Below are 16,537 nucleotides of genomic sequence, written 5' to 3' on the forward strand. Positions count from 1 at the left end.
ATTACTTTTATTCCTCATTTGTCTTTGTTCTGAAGGCCTTTTAGCTGGAACTGGGACCCATCTTTCTTCTCAATGATGCCATACATTGACAAAAGAAATGTCGTGCTCTACCTTTAGGGACATCACTAATATGCTAGGGTGAGTTAGCTGTTTTAAAGTGAGGTAGACTGAGTTGAAATCATACCTCACAAAGCATTTCTCTTTCCTTATCTCTAAATTGATGAGAAAAAATAATATTTATATATTACCTAATATGATTGCTGGTGTACAAAAGATGATAAGAAACGCATAGTAATTTTGACTGTCATTATTATTATTATGCTTCAGTTTCATACTGGAAAACATGAAGCTTTTGTTTTGTTTTATTTTTTTCATGAGAAAGGTGTCTTAAAATCTTCAAATAGCAACTGATATTCATATAAATACTATATTCATAGAGCAGATGAGTTACCTGATGCATATTTAATAAATTATGTGTATTAATGTCTCCTGTTATATTTGTGAATATAAAACTTTTATAACAATAAAACTCTATATATCCTAAAGACATAAATTGCCATATTTGTTTAAGTATTGCACCAAGTTATGCTTATTTATGATGTAGTTTTCCTTAATAGGCATCTGAAATTTGAGCAACATTCAACTCAGGACATATGATCTTATTTTTCAGTATGTGTTTAACAAAACCATCTTTTTGCCAAAAAGAAACACAGGTTTCAGAATCAAAATTGTACATTGAGTTTCATAGAAGAACCTCAATCAAAGTCCTGGCAAGTCTTGAAATCTAAATACTTCATTATTTTTTTCCATTTTTTTTTTTTTTTTGCAGAACTCATCATAGAATATCATATCTTACAGGGCAACTTGTACTCATTATAGAATATCGGATCTTCTAGGGCACCTTGACAGTTTCTCAGAAGACCCTTGTGATGGATTTTTAGAAAAGATAAAATGTACTTTATCTATGTCAGGAACTGATTTAAGCAATATTCCCCAGCAATATTTAAGTGCTTCCTTTAGTGGCATTTAATTTTTATTGTGTTCTATAATGTAGGGGGTCATCTTTCTTACGTTTCCTAAGTAAAAGAAATGAAGGTACTTAAAAAAAGAGAGAGAGAGAGACTCTAAAAAAGACACTAGGATGAAATACTATCAGCTAAACTTGCTTTGTGTCTTTTCTCCTCACAATTGGAAGACAACAACATGACCATTGTTCTGAGGTGCACACACCACATTTTCCTTGTCCCCAACGGTGCATCTATGGCTTGACTTCACACACTTGCATGACTGAGGTGTTCCCAGTGACACTCTGCAGAGATAGAAACTGTAAACATGGAAATCAGGCTTTCTGCCCTCACAGCAAAAGATTTGGTGGTAAAGAAAGTGACCACAGGACAATAAGAAAAGAGCAATACCACACACACCCAACTTCAGAGCACCAGAACCAGCTGTGCAGAACAGGTACCCACAAGAGATGACAGGAGGGGAGGGCGATCAGACAGCTATGGGTGTAAAGGCATGGAGACAACAGAGAGGTTCCCTGAACAAACCAAAACCAACGCTGCTTGGCAATACAGTCTAGAGAATGGGTTCAGGCAGAAGAGTGTGGGTGGGTAATAAGACTTGCATATGGGAAAGACATTTAGCAACAATACAGGAAGTGGATGCATGGGCCAGCCATGGGGTTGGCAAGAGAGAAGCATGAAGAGGTCAAAGCAATTCCAATGGTAAATAAATACAAATGCACAGGTCCACATGGCATCAGTGGAAGTCAAGAGAGAGAAAAATTAAGTCAGAGGGACACAGCCTAAGCAAAAGCTTGGGGATTAGTGAGATGCTAGGGAAAATGAAGAGGCTGGTAACAGGTTTGACCTAGAAACCCAGGCTCTCATGACCTCTTGGAGAGCTTATAGGGTAGAAGGCGTATTTGAGGATGGTAACTTGTAAGGTCAAATGTAGCTAGCTGTTTTTTGAGTGACCCCAATCACAACCAATAGAACCTGAAGCAAGCACTTTCTCTCTTACACACCAAAGCATCCCGCAGCAGAGGCTGCAGATCAGGGAAGTCAGAACTATATCATCCCATCTCTGGTCTTTCCCTCATATCACATAATAGTTGTTGTAGCTGCCACAAGGCTGTCCTGAAAAGCAGGAAGCCCAAAAGAAAAAAAGATAGAGCAAAAGAACACACTCAAGGGGTCATGAGGTAGCTCAAAGGCTAAGGAGCTTGCTGCCAAGACTGATTGCTGGAGTTCAATCCAGGGAATTCACATGGTGGTAGGAGAGAACCAATTACCTCAAATTGGCACCCAACCTCGCCTCAAGTTGTCCTCTGTCCCCCACACATGCCCTGTGGCATGTATATCCTTATGTCCCCCAATTTTATATCAGAGAAACACAGGCTTCTCATCAGTCCAGCTCACACAAAAGGCTGCTCCATTTTGTAAGGTAGCAACGGGTACTTGTTATTAACTTTCTCTTTCAGAGATAAAAGGAAGGAAAAGTGAAATCCAAATAGATTTTTAACCCTGACTACCGTATCTGTCAGTTATAGTTCTTCTATAGTTTTTCTTTTTCTGTAACACAAATAAATAAATGACCCAGAGACTGATATTGGGGTTCAAGCTGAATATCAGAAAAGCAAAGCAGCTGGCCACTAGCTTCTTACCTCTGCCTCATGGTGAATGAGCTGATCCTATCTCCACAAGATCTCACCAAGCCTCAGACTATAACCTGTCCTCAGCAAGGCTGGAGAATGAATGCCTCCCTGAGACCTTACTTCTGCTTTATACATTTCCCTAATGTTGGGATTAAAGGTGTGAGCTATAATTCTGTTTTAGATTGATTCAAACTTGTGTAGATCAGGATCACAGAGATCCATCTATCTCTTAATCCTGAGTCCTAGGATTCAAGGTGTGTACTACCACACCCTAGCTTTCTGGCTGTTAGGATTAAAGGTGTGTATCACCACTGCCTGATCTCTATAGCCTGAGGCTGACTTTGCTTTTCTGAATCCTCAGTCAAGCTTTAATACATTACATACCACTACATCTTTCTTTCATTGTGAGATCTGTGGAAGTAACCACACTGCGTCACCTCTACCCTTTCTGATCCAAGTTGCTTTGTGATCACAAGAAGGCCTCTCATTCCTTAGTCTCACATTTGTGTCTCACATGAAAGGAGATGCAGAGTGGGGAGGAAAATGTTTTACTGGGGGCTTCAATCTTTTCCAGAAACCCACACCTGAAATGTATGTACAGTTCTTGGCCACAGATATCCCTGTGACCAGTTTTATCTACAGGTAATGCTGGGAAATAGATCGTTTTAAACATGAAGCACATAACTACCTCCGACAACGGCAACAAAAGTCGAAGGGAAGTGGGAAGGAAATATGGGTAGCTATTGTGCAGGTACTTAAGACAGTCTGTCACAGCATTTGAGGTCATGTGATGCAATTCCGGTCTCTCCACTCACTACCCTTCACTCTTTTGTAATGAGAAAGCTCCATCATGTGACTTAATACCACCTCCAGTTTACAGGATGGTTAGATCTAAAATTCCCAAGTCTAATGAGCTCTTCCAAAGTGTCCCACAATTCTCTTTCTCCATACAAGGAGCACACAGTATATCCACCTATGGGGAGTAGCATCCTTTTCTGAGACCCACTGACTTTGTTCCCCTTTAATCTTAGTGGTACTTGTCACACAAAATCTCTCTCTCTCTCTTTGTGTGTGTGTGTGTGTGTGTGTGTGTGTACACAAGGTGCACATGTGTGTGCAGATGGGCATTCATGTGTGACCACATGCATGCAGATGCCAAAGAACAATCTTGGGAGCCATCAACATTCTTCCTAAGGCAAGAACTTGACCTGGAATTCACCAAGTAGGCCAAGCTGCCCAGCTAGTGAGTCCCGGATTTGCCTTACTGCCCTGTGTCTTACTGTTTTTCTTATCAAGGGATCTGTTAATGGCGTGACAGCTATCTTTTTATTTTTTCATTTTAATGCAGGATTGCGGCTTATTGATTAAACCAGAAGAAACCTGTGGGTTGCAGCCTATTTCTTCAGACTACATTGAAGCCATTTCACAGCCTAAAATAAAGAGTTGTCCATCTGGGGACACTAAAGGTGATGTCATGGTTATCGTTTCTCTAAAATATTGTAGCTATTTCTTCTAAATATCCCTAGAATATAAGTACATGTTTAGTCTATCCTATCCTGGTTTTAAACAAGGATCCTACATTTTCCACACACATAAACAGCAAGACATATTATAAACGTAAATGCATTATTTTTATATTTGCAACACTTGACTCATCAAACCCTTTGCATGCTTCGTTTCTAACCCACAGTCATCAAGAAATTGCAGATCAGAGGTCAAATCTGCCAGGGGCTTTCTTCTAGCTTCGTTTCCTAGCCCTGTCCTTTTCTTGTATCACAATCCCTACAACACTTAAATTAAGTATGTGATTCATTGTTTAGTGTCACTCTTCCCAATATATTGCTTTCATGAAGGCAGGAAGTTGGCTTTTTTTTCCCCACTGTGTTTTTATTACATTTTCAGTTGTGTGTGTACGCCGAGGTGTGCACATGAGAGTCAGTTCTCTCCTTCCATCATGTGGGTCTCTGGGAGCCAGAGGTCTCCCGACCATGAAGTAAGCATCTCCACACATTGAGCTGTATCTCCAGCTCCCTTTTTCATGTTACAGCAGTTTACTACATACATGCATAACCCATACATAATTCACACCTGGTAGGTAGAAAATAACAACCCAGTTTTAAAGAATTCATTTTCCTTGCATACAAATGATTGGAAATGACCATATTTTGAGCATTTATAAAAATGCAGCATTACATCTCTCCTGAGCCATGACCAGACCTGCAATCTAACTTCCATCAGGGAGAGTACAGTCACACAAAGCTGGTGCTGAGATTGGGACTCAGAGCATGTGTTCTTCAATTGTCCTGGTAACTGCTCCATCCTGACCCCAGGACTCCCCTCCTCCCAAAGGCCCGAGAAAACACACACAGCTGCCTAGCCTTGCCGTGAACTTCACACGGCTGCTGGAACGGGCAATGCGTTTCCCAAATGGGCAGGGCAAATTGCAATTCGGCATGGAGTTAGCAAATGTGGGTACTTCCTATTTTTGAACATGTGTTCTAAATAATAAGCCCCAGTCGGGGAGGGATTGGCCTGTTAAGGAGGGTCAGGTGCCGTGATCTCTGTCTGCCTGTTGAAGGAGACACAGACTCAGTCTTCAAAGGAGACACCTATGTGTTCAGTTCAGTATTGTTTTAATCAGTTGACAATTTATGACAACCATCAAACAACTTAATTCTACTCCTTGTATGACAACCGAGTCAAAGGCTCTTCCATTCTAAGTTCATGACACTGGCTGCTCAGCAGACAGCAGTGTGTCTTTGCCTGTGAAGTGAGCAGTCACGTCAGCTGGGCTCTGGAACGGCTCTGTCTGAACTTCCCCAGGGGGAGGATGTCACAGAGAAGCAGCATTCTGTCATTTAAGTGCATGGACTTGATTTGGCACACTGCTAGACCCCTTCAGAGAAGGCCTCCACACTGACTGCCATGCTTTATAGCCTAAAATTACAAGACTTCCTCCTGAGAGTCATTTCCTGCCATCTGATGCCACACCCTCCTCTCTAGCCAGCCTCACTGCGCCACATTCCCAGTGTAGCTTCTCTATGCTCCCAGAGAAGTCCATACCATAGTGCCTGTTCCCTTCTCCTTCAAGGGTGTCAGAGACCAGTAGTCTCCGGAACAGCCTCATGTACCCAGGAAGAGGAGGGAACAGCACAGAGCAGCCCTGGCGATGAAGCTAATAAAGATGAAAATATATGTGCATCTGCTTTCTATCTAATCATTTTTATTTTTATGTTTTATGGAGAACACAATATATGGGCCTAGGAGCATCTGCATGTCTTACAGTGTACATGTGTTAAGACGTCAAGTGCGCATGAGCAGTATGTTTTTACTGATGGTTTCCTTAGATTAGGTTTCTCGAGAACATAAATTGTCTGTAGTGGTCTCCCAATGTCTAATAGTTAGTAAAGAAAAAAAAATGGCTTATGGAACTAAACCAAGATTTAAACCTTTTCTCCTTTCACAGAAATCTATGACACCACCAGGAGGATAAGGAGAGAGAGAGAGAGAGAGAGAGAGAGAGAGAGAGAGAGAGAGAGAGAGGGAGGGAGGGAGGGAGGGAGGGAGGGAGGGAGGGAGGGAGGAAGAGAGAGCACAGCTCTCTAAAATACTGACTAAAATACTGACAAAGCCTGAACAATATTTTTCTAGAATGTACTGTGTGTTCCCAGAGATAATTCCGTCCTTCATAACAGGACTTCCTTGGTGTGAAAGGAGAAGTTGTCATGATAGATGATGCTAGAATGGAATCTACTTAGCAGTTGTGTGTTTAGTTAAATATTCATTGGCTCCAAAAGCTATTTTAATAACATGCTACAACTATTTGTCAAAACTGAATCTATTCTTTTTACCTGTAATATAATAATACCGAACTATTTTTTCAATTACACTAGCTTGGATATTTTTAAATCACTGCATTTCTTTTTTATTTCTAAAGTGATTTCTAGTCTCTTGGAAATAAGATAATAGTTGCTTAGTAAAGTAAAAGTGATACTTCTAATTTAGAGAAATGGAGTAAGTATACAATGATCATTAAATAATAACAAAAACAAATCATCATATATGAACAATGAAAAGATTTCTCTATAACTTATTCTTAATAATAAAGTGTGATCACCAAAACCCTAGTACTTCCAATGTTTATAATGTATGTTTTATTGACTTAAAAACATTTATTTTATGAGATTATACAGTAGAAATTAGTATTTACATGATTTTATGTCCACCATGGTTCTATAAGACAAAAAAATTTTTTCTCCATGATGCCATCCAATACAGTTCACTCAAGTGGCTGAAATCTCATCTGCATTCAGCAGAGAGCTCAAACTATAAATAAAATAACTTTTCTAAAGGACAGTTTCGTTCCCCAGGATGTCATTACTTAACATAATATCATACTTGATTTCAAAAGTTATAGCTTGGATTCACTCTGTTTAAATGTATAGCAAAGAGTTTGTGTCCCTCCTTGTTGACAACTTTAGTTAAGAGCTGGTGTCATTTAAGATGTCAAGAATCCCAGTCTCACAGATGTTGTACAGATGGCCACTTCAACTCACAGTAAATAAAGGCGTTGCTAACTGATTAAAAACACCGAAAAAGTCGCGGCTGCATAAATATGCAGTAGTATGTGACATAGGGGCCAAGTTTGCAGATACCAAATCAAGCCTTTTTAAAAATGTATATAAAACTTAATGCCCAAAAACTAATTGCATCCATATTTGAATGTTTCCCACAGATGACCTCTTTTTCTTCATAACAGAAGTAGCCACAGAAGGCTTCAGTCTGTGGGAAGTTAGCCATCAGCGAGATTGGGGAACTGGGTGCATGATGCTCTTTTATATATAGGGATCTGATTAAAAACAATAAATAAAACACTTCCCTAACATTCCATCATCCTATGGGAAAACTGCCAGCCACTGTCTTTACCAACACATAAGCCACTGAGTAAATTCAACTTGAAAAAATTTTTAATTTTTTTCATTTTATGTGAATGAGTGTTTTGCCTACATGTACCTACCATGTACACACCTGATGTCTGGGGAGACCAGGACCTGGAGTTACAGATGTGTGTGAGCCACACGTAGGTGCTGGGAACTGAACCCAGGTTCTCTTCAAGAACAACCATTGAGTGCTCTTTACCACTAAATTTAACTTTTTGAAAGCAAAGAAAAAAATCATTAAGATAATCCGATAATGGGGTCTTTTCAAAAGTACTATTGAGTCCTATTCCTGTGTCATTTCCCCCTGATTTTGCTCTAAAGTGACCTAACATGCTATCAGAGTCAACACATTGGAGGTTGTTGGTTATGGTCTAGCTCTGGTATTAAACTCACTTCATTTGATGCCTCCATTTACTGCATCTGTGAAACAAGAGTGTGATGAGGACCAGCTTTGAGTTCCCTTCCAACTCCATCCCAGGCTCTGCACACCCTCTGGAGGCAAATGTCTTTCTTTTGCCACTTAAAATCCTCTATGTCCTCTTCACCTTCTGTCCTTGAGCAATAGTTCTGTCCTCTCTGTCTCCATCTGCACACTGTGAAATCAGCCTTCATGTGGCAGACCCCACTCTTTCCCAGGGCGTGAAGTCTACGCCGAGGCCAGTTGGTTCTGCCTCACTCCTACCAGGCTCATGCTTTCACTGTGCACAAAATATCATGCTTTCAATACTTCTGAAACTCGTCTCTCAGGAAAGTCCTGTTTCCATCCAACGAAATTTCCAGAAAACCCTCTGTTTTCATTTTACTATGAACCACCACGGCATACTTGTGGTTAGGACACAGGACTAAAATCTATTTATGGCCAGCTAGCTAAGTGCCAGTCACCATGGCAGGTGCATACATACTTTCCTTATAAAGTAGTAAATTTAATCATGAAAACATTAAGTCATTTGTCCAATTGAAACAGAGAGCTGCAACCTTGGCTTTGCTAGGGAACCATCTGAAAGCATTTAAAAATATACAGAGAGATGGGTAAAACTCATACATAATGTTGCACCCATCCACACCCTAGGCACAGGGATTCTAAAAAGTTTTCTGGGTCAGATTTGCAATCAGTGTTGAGTCCCACAAACTAACCAGAGGATGCAGAGCCTGGGGACCTGTATGTCTCCACAGCCTGAGTTATTTCACCACCACAGACATTTCTACTTAAGTTTGCATTACCTATCAGGATACTGTTAAGATCTCTAATGATAAATGGTAACCCTTGAATCTGAATATCAATGCTTTTTTCCTTAGATTTAGGATTATAGTTAAAAGTGTGGACCTGCTTGCTCAGCTCAAATCCTTGCTCCACTGCCTTCATCTTCCTGAATATTCCAGTTGGAGAGGTGGCAAGATGATTTCGAGGGTTAAATGAGTTCATATATTAAACCCCTTAAGTATGATTGGCACACAAAAGTACTAGCTATTTTTATATTCCTGTGACATTTTAATGTCATAGCACCCAGTACCTCACCAGGATTGATCTACCAAGGGGCAAGGTGACGACGATGGTGATGGTGACCATTCCTGAAGCTGAACGTACTCGTGTGCAGACATTGGATAAGGCCATTTTCTGAAATTCTCTTTGCATTTAAAAACCAGAAAAAAGAAAAGTGTGTGTGGAGGAGAGCTTATGTGCCTGCATTCCAGGGAACGTCAGTTCTGTGTGGCTGCTTCACTTGCCGATCTACCTGCCAAATTTACTCCTGTGTGCAGTCCTCTCCTGTCTTGCGATTCATAATTTCGTCTTGTCCTTTCCCTTTTATTTTCCCCCTTCCAGCTCCTTTCTCTTAATGTACTGACACCTTCTTCCCCTTTCTGTGGCAGATCTGTAGAGGCCATGCCCTATATTTCTCTTTGTAGCTTATTTACAACCGTTTCAACACCCACCAACGCTCACATACACAATTCTGACACCCCTGAGGTCGTGAATGTAATCGGTACTATATTCATGTGCTGAAGGTTGAAAATCTCTCCACTGCAACTCATATCACACTAGAGACTTTGCACACAGCCTCACAAATCAGACTTGGAAAAGGCACAAAGTTTTATTTAATATTTGTCTTGAGGCTGGAGAGATAGATGGCTCAGCGGGTGCAAGCACTAGATGCATAAACCTAGAGACCACATTTCACTCCCTGGGACTCATGCAAAAAGCCTGGTCTGATGCTACACAGACAGCTATAACCCTGGACGTCTTAGGGAAAGATGAGGGGTGGAGACAGGAGAACCCTTCAGAAGTTTCCAGGCCAGCCATCCTGGAGAGAGCAATGCAACAGTGGAAATAAACAAATGATACCCTAAGGCATTAACATGGAGATGGGCAGAGAGTGCCAGCTCCGGGAACTGCTGGCGACCTCCACCCACAGTGCACCCCCCACCAACACCTACGTAGCTTTTTAAATTTTTTCTTTATTAATCCAAAGTCAGAAAAACTCTGCCCGTAACAACAGGTAGATTAGCACTATGCTTAAATATATTAGCCCATTGCACCCTCACACCAAATCCTCACACACTACTCACCTCATCCAAGTTATAAGGAAATCAAGATGATGCAGCCATTTAAAAATATGGAAATAAACAAATAAACACACCCAATGTGCCATCAATCAAATGAAAGAATAATAACCAGTCTTGAAAATTATAAATTATCAAAACACGAATATATCTCTCTTCCATTTATAATTTCTTGAGTAAGGGAAACATGTCTCTTATTGTACTGATAACCTGATGTGTCAGGTTGATAAATATGTGAGGCCCACTGACAACTTGGAGACTCTCAATAGACTTTAGCTCTACTGAATTTCAAATGCAAGTTAATGGATGAGTAGCACGCAATCACCTGTTTCCTCTGTTCTTACGCAGTTTTGTGGGGCAGAACTCACTCCTAAATTCAACATGAACTGTTATTGACAACATGCTGTCATGTTGCTCTTCTGCTTGATCTGGGGGCCGCTATACATCTTTCCACTGGATTTATTAGATAAGAATGGTCTTCTCATGTTAATTTCTGTAGTTGGATGACACTGAATCCTGTGCTTGCAAAGTGTAATTTCACCAGCAGAAACTAAGCCAAATGAAGTCTTGCTGTGTATTCCAGGACAGTGGGTTGTGCCTTGCCTTAGTTGTTCAGACAACAGGACCTGTGACTGGAGAGAAATAACCTGGCAGCCACACAACTGCCGACATGACATCCTAACCAAGCCAGAACTTCAGCAGTGCCTGCGAGGAAGGAAGGTAGGTGCTGCATTCAGCTGGGGAAGCCTGGAATTCTTGCCATCTGGGGCACTGAAGCCAGACAATTGCATGTGGTATACCAGCTTCTGCCCTCTTGCAGTGAGAGGAAAACTAACTCTCTGTCACTTGGCTTTTTTAATTATATGTAGATGTTATCACTGAAAAACGTTAATAATTCTTGCTCACAAGTTTGTTTTTCTCCAAACGAGTTTATCTGGCAGATGGAGGATATTAAAGTCATGTGCTGTGCTGACCCAATTCCATGCTGGTTTTCCAGCACAAATCAAAGCAGCCAACCTCATCACTGTGGCTCTAGCAGACACCACTGTTCAAACAGCATCTGTAGCTCAGTACAAAAAGCAAAATGCTCCTGCATGCAAAACTCACTTCTAGAACTTACCAAGTGTGTGCTGCTGTGTTTACCCTCTAACCTTGCTGACCTTTCTTCGCATTCCTGGGCAGGTCTCACGTGGACCTCACCAGGCTGACACTGTCTATTGAGGCTCCTAAGCTGATTTCTTGGAATGCAGTTTCTTCTTGCTAGGCATGCTCTGACTAGGTAGAGCCCGGCAGAACTCATAGACTGAGATGCTTGGTTGACATCAAGTAAGTAATCTTAACCAGATTTTCAACGTACTTTTTATCAGATGGACTTATCCTTATGTGTAAGCTTTCACATATGGGCAGGTCAATTTCAAAAGCTGAGTTTTAAAACAGCACAGTATGGAATGCATGCCAAATTTTCTGTTAGTATTTAGCTTACCAAGAATGTGAACAGGGGAGGTCTAGGGCAGGAAGATAAATGTGTTCTTGGTTTCAGCAGAAGTATAGTGATGTTCAAGATTGAGAACATATCCAATAATTAAGAAGTTGTGGTGATATATTAATTATGATTATTAAAGCTTGCCTGAGGGTACAGAAAGCAAAGCCAGCCACAGGCCATAGCACCATGCAATAGTGATATACACCTTTAATCTCAGCAGCCACACTAGCAAGCCATAGAGCCAGGCGGTGGCACACACCTGTAGTTCCGGGGCTCAAGAGACAAGCAGATGGATCTCTGTTAGTTCAAGGCCAAAATTAGCTACATGAAATTGATCCAGTCTTAAAGAGAAACCGCTCACATATAGTTGTGATCACTTGGGACCACACTCCTTCAATCCCAAAATTTTAGAGGTATAAAAGGAAAAAGCAAAGGGCCTCATGTATATATAAATTTATTCTCCAGCCACGTTGAGGAGATGACAGCCCTTTCAGCCTGAGGTACAGGTAAGAGCTAGTGGCTGGCTGCTTTGCTTTTTCTTATCTTCAGCTTGAAGCTTGAACCCCAATATCAGTCTCTGGGTTTTTATATTTTTTGTATTATAAAGAAGCAATATTGGTTAAATCTTAAAGGATAGAGCCAGAAAACAGTGTTTTAAAAACTTGTCTGAAATATTAACAGCCCTTTTTTCTGGGGAAGGAACAGTGCACCTGCCGGGCTCTAAGCTTCATCATGGGTAGAAGTGTGCTTCATTCACTACAATAGTCTCATTGATGCATACAGTTTGTGACACATAATCATTTAATAAATATTAGTATGACTAGGGAAGAGCTCAGTGGTAAAAACTTAAACTATGCAAGGACCCTGGTTCTAATCCCTGTACCATCAATCAATAAGTCAATCAATATTTATTGGGTAAGTGAATAAATGAAAATGTTTATTATTCTTAATCACAGTTCTGTGAGGTAGATGTTACAAATGTCTACTTGAGAAAATTAAGGTTTTCAGAGATGGAGTTCACTGGTAAAATTCACAGCCACTGTGACTACATCTGTAAGCACAAACTTGAACTGTGCATCCCCGCATCTTAGAATGGAAGCAGTGTAACAGTGACAATCATGCTTGTCACACCAGCTGCTCTATACCCAGAGTTCCAATCTAACCTCAGAGACCAGAGGGCTGGACACAATTCCAAGGTGTCCCAGTCTATTGACCTGAAAAGAAGTAGATGCAAATAAATTGGTGAATTAATTATGTGGCTTTGTTTCTCGGGTTCATTTTTCTTCATCTGTAAAATGATAAGTCACTATGATCTAACGCTCCACAGTGGACTGCTCACCTCTGTGGAAAGCTAAAGATACCATAGTCTAATATTGACTACGTGGGTCAAACATACAGTTCTAATGTGGGGAGTCTGAGGTCACTGCCAGTTTCTCGTGGTTCTTCTTGTGTTCATACATGACAGAAAAAGTGCCACAACTGTGTCATTGAAGCTCTACCTTCAATACCCAGTCTAAACTAACCACCTCCACAGTGTTCCACATTGTCTCTACTGACTACCAAGCTGGTTATTATCAACTCTGTGAGGCAGCATGAAAAGGGAATGTCTTCTACTGTTATTGAAAAAGATATGTCATGATAGCGCATGAGGACCAAAGCTTATGGGTAGTTGATATGACTTGGGAGAGGCCCGGGGCTGGCACGTAGCACCGAGGGCTTACCATAGTGACTTCCGTAGTCTCAGGTTGTACTGGTTGGCACACTCAGGGTCTCACACTTGCCCCCACAATGGCATTGCCCTAAAGACTCTTGTTCATTACCAAGAATTTAGTTTATATACAACATTAAGCATTCTCCGTTTTTAGCAAAGAAGTGACATAATCAGAGTTAGAAACGCGCCCCCTCCACAGAGGTATGGGGACTGTAACAGGACTTGAGTGCCAGGGAGACAGAGGACGTTTAATTTCAAAATACAGCACTGAGAGACAAAGCCAATATAATTTATATATCAAGAAATACCATCAGTATCTGCTTATATCACCTATATAAACCTGCTTATGTACATGGAAAGTTTCTGGATTTAACAAACGGTAAGAGCAAAGACATAATACAATGTAGACACCAACCTTGGCTGTGCACACACCTCTACATGTGCACATACACCAAACTGATACTACGTACATACAAAGTAGGAAAATAAGTAATATAATATTTTATTCTTTAAAATACATGGAATGCTGACTTTTTGCCTCTCTTCCTAACATGTCAAATAGTCAGTACTGTTGCTAACTACTACATTAGCCATGCTATTCAGAAAATTCATATATATATACATATATACACACACATATGTATGTATATATATATATATGCATACATATATGGATAGCAAGGTAGGAATGAGATAAGATGATCCTCAGACTGACATTCAGGAAATCTGAGCCAAGCTCTGATTCTACCTGATGAAATGAGTTTTATTCATCAAGCTTATCTATTATTTCTGTTGCCTGTCTGAGAAATGCTGCACTGTCCATTATGCCTGAAAGTGTTAGCACAGGGTAGAGAGTTCTATAGATAATTTATGAAGTTCTGACTGTGTGATGCCAAACTGTTTGCTCGTTCATTCATTCATTCATTCGTTCGTTCGTTCGTTCATTCATTCATTCATTCGTTCATGCATTCATCTAATGTTTGCTGAGCTAAGACTCTGCTCCAGCAGTGTACAACAGGACCCCTCAAAGCTGGATTTCAAGTATAAGGACCATGAAGAGAAGTGTTCAGTGTCATCAAGCATGGTCATTGCAACCCCAGCGAGAAGCCCAGAGGCATGCACCAGATGCAGGATGGTCTGGCAAGACTACCAGAGAAGAGGCAGAGAGGAAGAAAGTGCTTATATAAAAAAAAAAAAAAGAAAGAAAAAAGAAAAAAAAAAAGAGGCCATCTAGCTGTCGAGTTAGTTTGAAATGGCTCAATTGGGAAACAAACAAAACAAAAAACAATTAGGCATATTCATTTTCCCCAAGAGCATCTTCTGTGAGAATTCTGTCATTCAAACCAGGAGAGAATGGGTGCAAATGGCAAGCTGGCAACAGGGCGGGACTGTGCCGGGGAGGACGATGGTGGGCTGGTGCCTGTGCCTGCATGCATGTCAGGTGCCTGCAGTGTGCACCGTGTGCAAGTGAGATTTTACCAACGTGTGCCTCTTTTCTACCAGTCTTACCAACCTGACGCCCGTTAATTCATACGAAACCTCAGGTCCTTAACAATGAAAATCCAGTTTTAACTATTGCCTTGAAGAAGGAGTTTGAACACACTCTCTTACAAGAGAAGCAGATTTCTGAGTCCTAATTGAGCTACGGGGAACATGTTGCACTGATTTTTCTTTCTCCAAAGAATATGATACAATGGCAACAGGATTTGACTCAGCCCCTGAGAATTACTGCATAGTTAGACCCTCAAGAAACATTCGGCCTCCCTTAGATTCTCCAAATAGCTTCATTAAATCGCCTTGTGTTACTATGATTTTCCTACTGTTCACACCAATGAATGCCAAGACTGTATTTGGAAATGCAAGCCTACCTGCAGGGAAGGAACAAGACGCCAATCAGTTGAGATTGAAAAGCTGTTCATGTCTCCAGAAACTTTGACCAAGAGACTCACTTAATGGCAAATGAGCAGAGCTGGACTTCCTACACCTCCATCACTTTCTCTCACTTCAGCAATGTTGATAAAAGAAGCACAGAATGAGCTTTCAAGGGAAAAGAGGGGGCAGTCAAAACAGCTGAAAAATTCCATTCTCTACAAATTTGTGTGTATAGGGTGTGTGGGGAGGGTAAATGTGTGACTCCTATTAAAACTGACTTTAAACTAATTTTACCCTAGTGGTTATTTCCTGTCTCTCTCTCTCTCTCTATCTATCTATCTATCTATCTATCTATCTATCTATATATATATATATATTAGGTGTTTCTCAGCCTTCTGTATTTCAACTTGTGAAATTTCATTTTTGTTTTATATACCATTCTTTTTAGATTTTTATTTAATAATTCATTTTTACATTCCAACCCCAGTTCCCCCTCCCTCTTCTCCTCCCACCATTTTAATTGGGTTATTTGTTTTCTTGCCATTTAGTTTTTGTTGTTGTTGTTGTTCTTTATATATTGTAGATACTAACCCTCTGTCAGACATATAATTGGTAACAATTTTTTCCTATTCTGTAGGCTTTCACTTTGCCCAAGTGGTGATATCCTTTGCTATACAGATTTTTTTTATTTGATGAGGTCCCATTTATTAATTATACTTAATGACTGAGTTATCAGTGTCTTGTCCAGAAACTCCTTTCTTTTCCAGTCCATCCAAGCCTACTCCCTACATTCTCCTCCATCAGGTTCAGGACTTCTATCTGGTCTTATATTGAAGTCCTTGATCCATCTGGACTTGAGTTTTGTGCATGGTGATAGATATGAATCTATTTCAATTCTTCTATTTGCTGACATCCAGTTTGGCCAACACCATTCACTGATGATGCTGTGTTTTCTCCAGTGTATGTTTTTGTCTTCTTTATCAAGGTAACAGCTGTCTTTAGGTGTATGGAATTATGACTGGGTCTTTAATTCTATTCCATTGGTAAATATGTACATTTTAAAGTAGTGTTTTAAAGTTATGTAGGATCTTGGACAGTAAGGTATTTAAAATTTTTAAGTGTGGCTGACTTACAATATTTCTTGAATAAGATATGAATTTCATGAAGATTACACAATTTATTGTTGCTTGTAAGTCTCTATAATTGATGTAAATAAAAAGACATGAGTGTCCCTCTTTATTATCCCAAGTTAAAGGTGACTTATGCATGATTCTTTCCTCCAGCAACAGGACAGATGAAATGGCAGTATAGAC

At 40.3% G+C, this 16,537-nt stretch overlaps 1 protein-coding gene across 1 annotated transcript in view; it reads left to right on the top strand.

Moving 5' to 3' along the window:
* Cped1 (cadherin like and PC-esterase domain containing 1) overlaps positions 1 to 16,537 on the top strand; it is a 252,839-nt gene that overhangs the window by 208,114 nt on the left and 28,188 nt on the right. Inside the window, exons 16-17 of the mRNA XM_051175736.1 lie at positions 4,008 to 4,125; positions 10,742 to 10,878. Of these exons, the coding sequence (XP_051031693.1) occupies positions 4,008 to 4,125; positions 10,742 to 10,878 (255 nt within the window). The remainder of the gene's footprint in view (positions 1 to 4,007; positions 4,126 to 10,741; positions 10,879 to 16,537) is intronic.

The sequence above is a fragment of the Phodopus roborovskii genome, unplaced genomic scaffold (assembly GCF_943737965.1).
Source record: "Phodopus roborovskii unplaced genomic scaffold, PHOROB, whole genome shotgun sequence".
Lineage (NCBI taxonomy): Eukaryota > Metazoa > Chordata > Mammalia > Rodentia > Cricetidae > Phodopus > Phodopus roborovskii.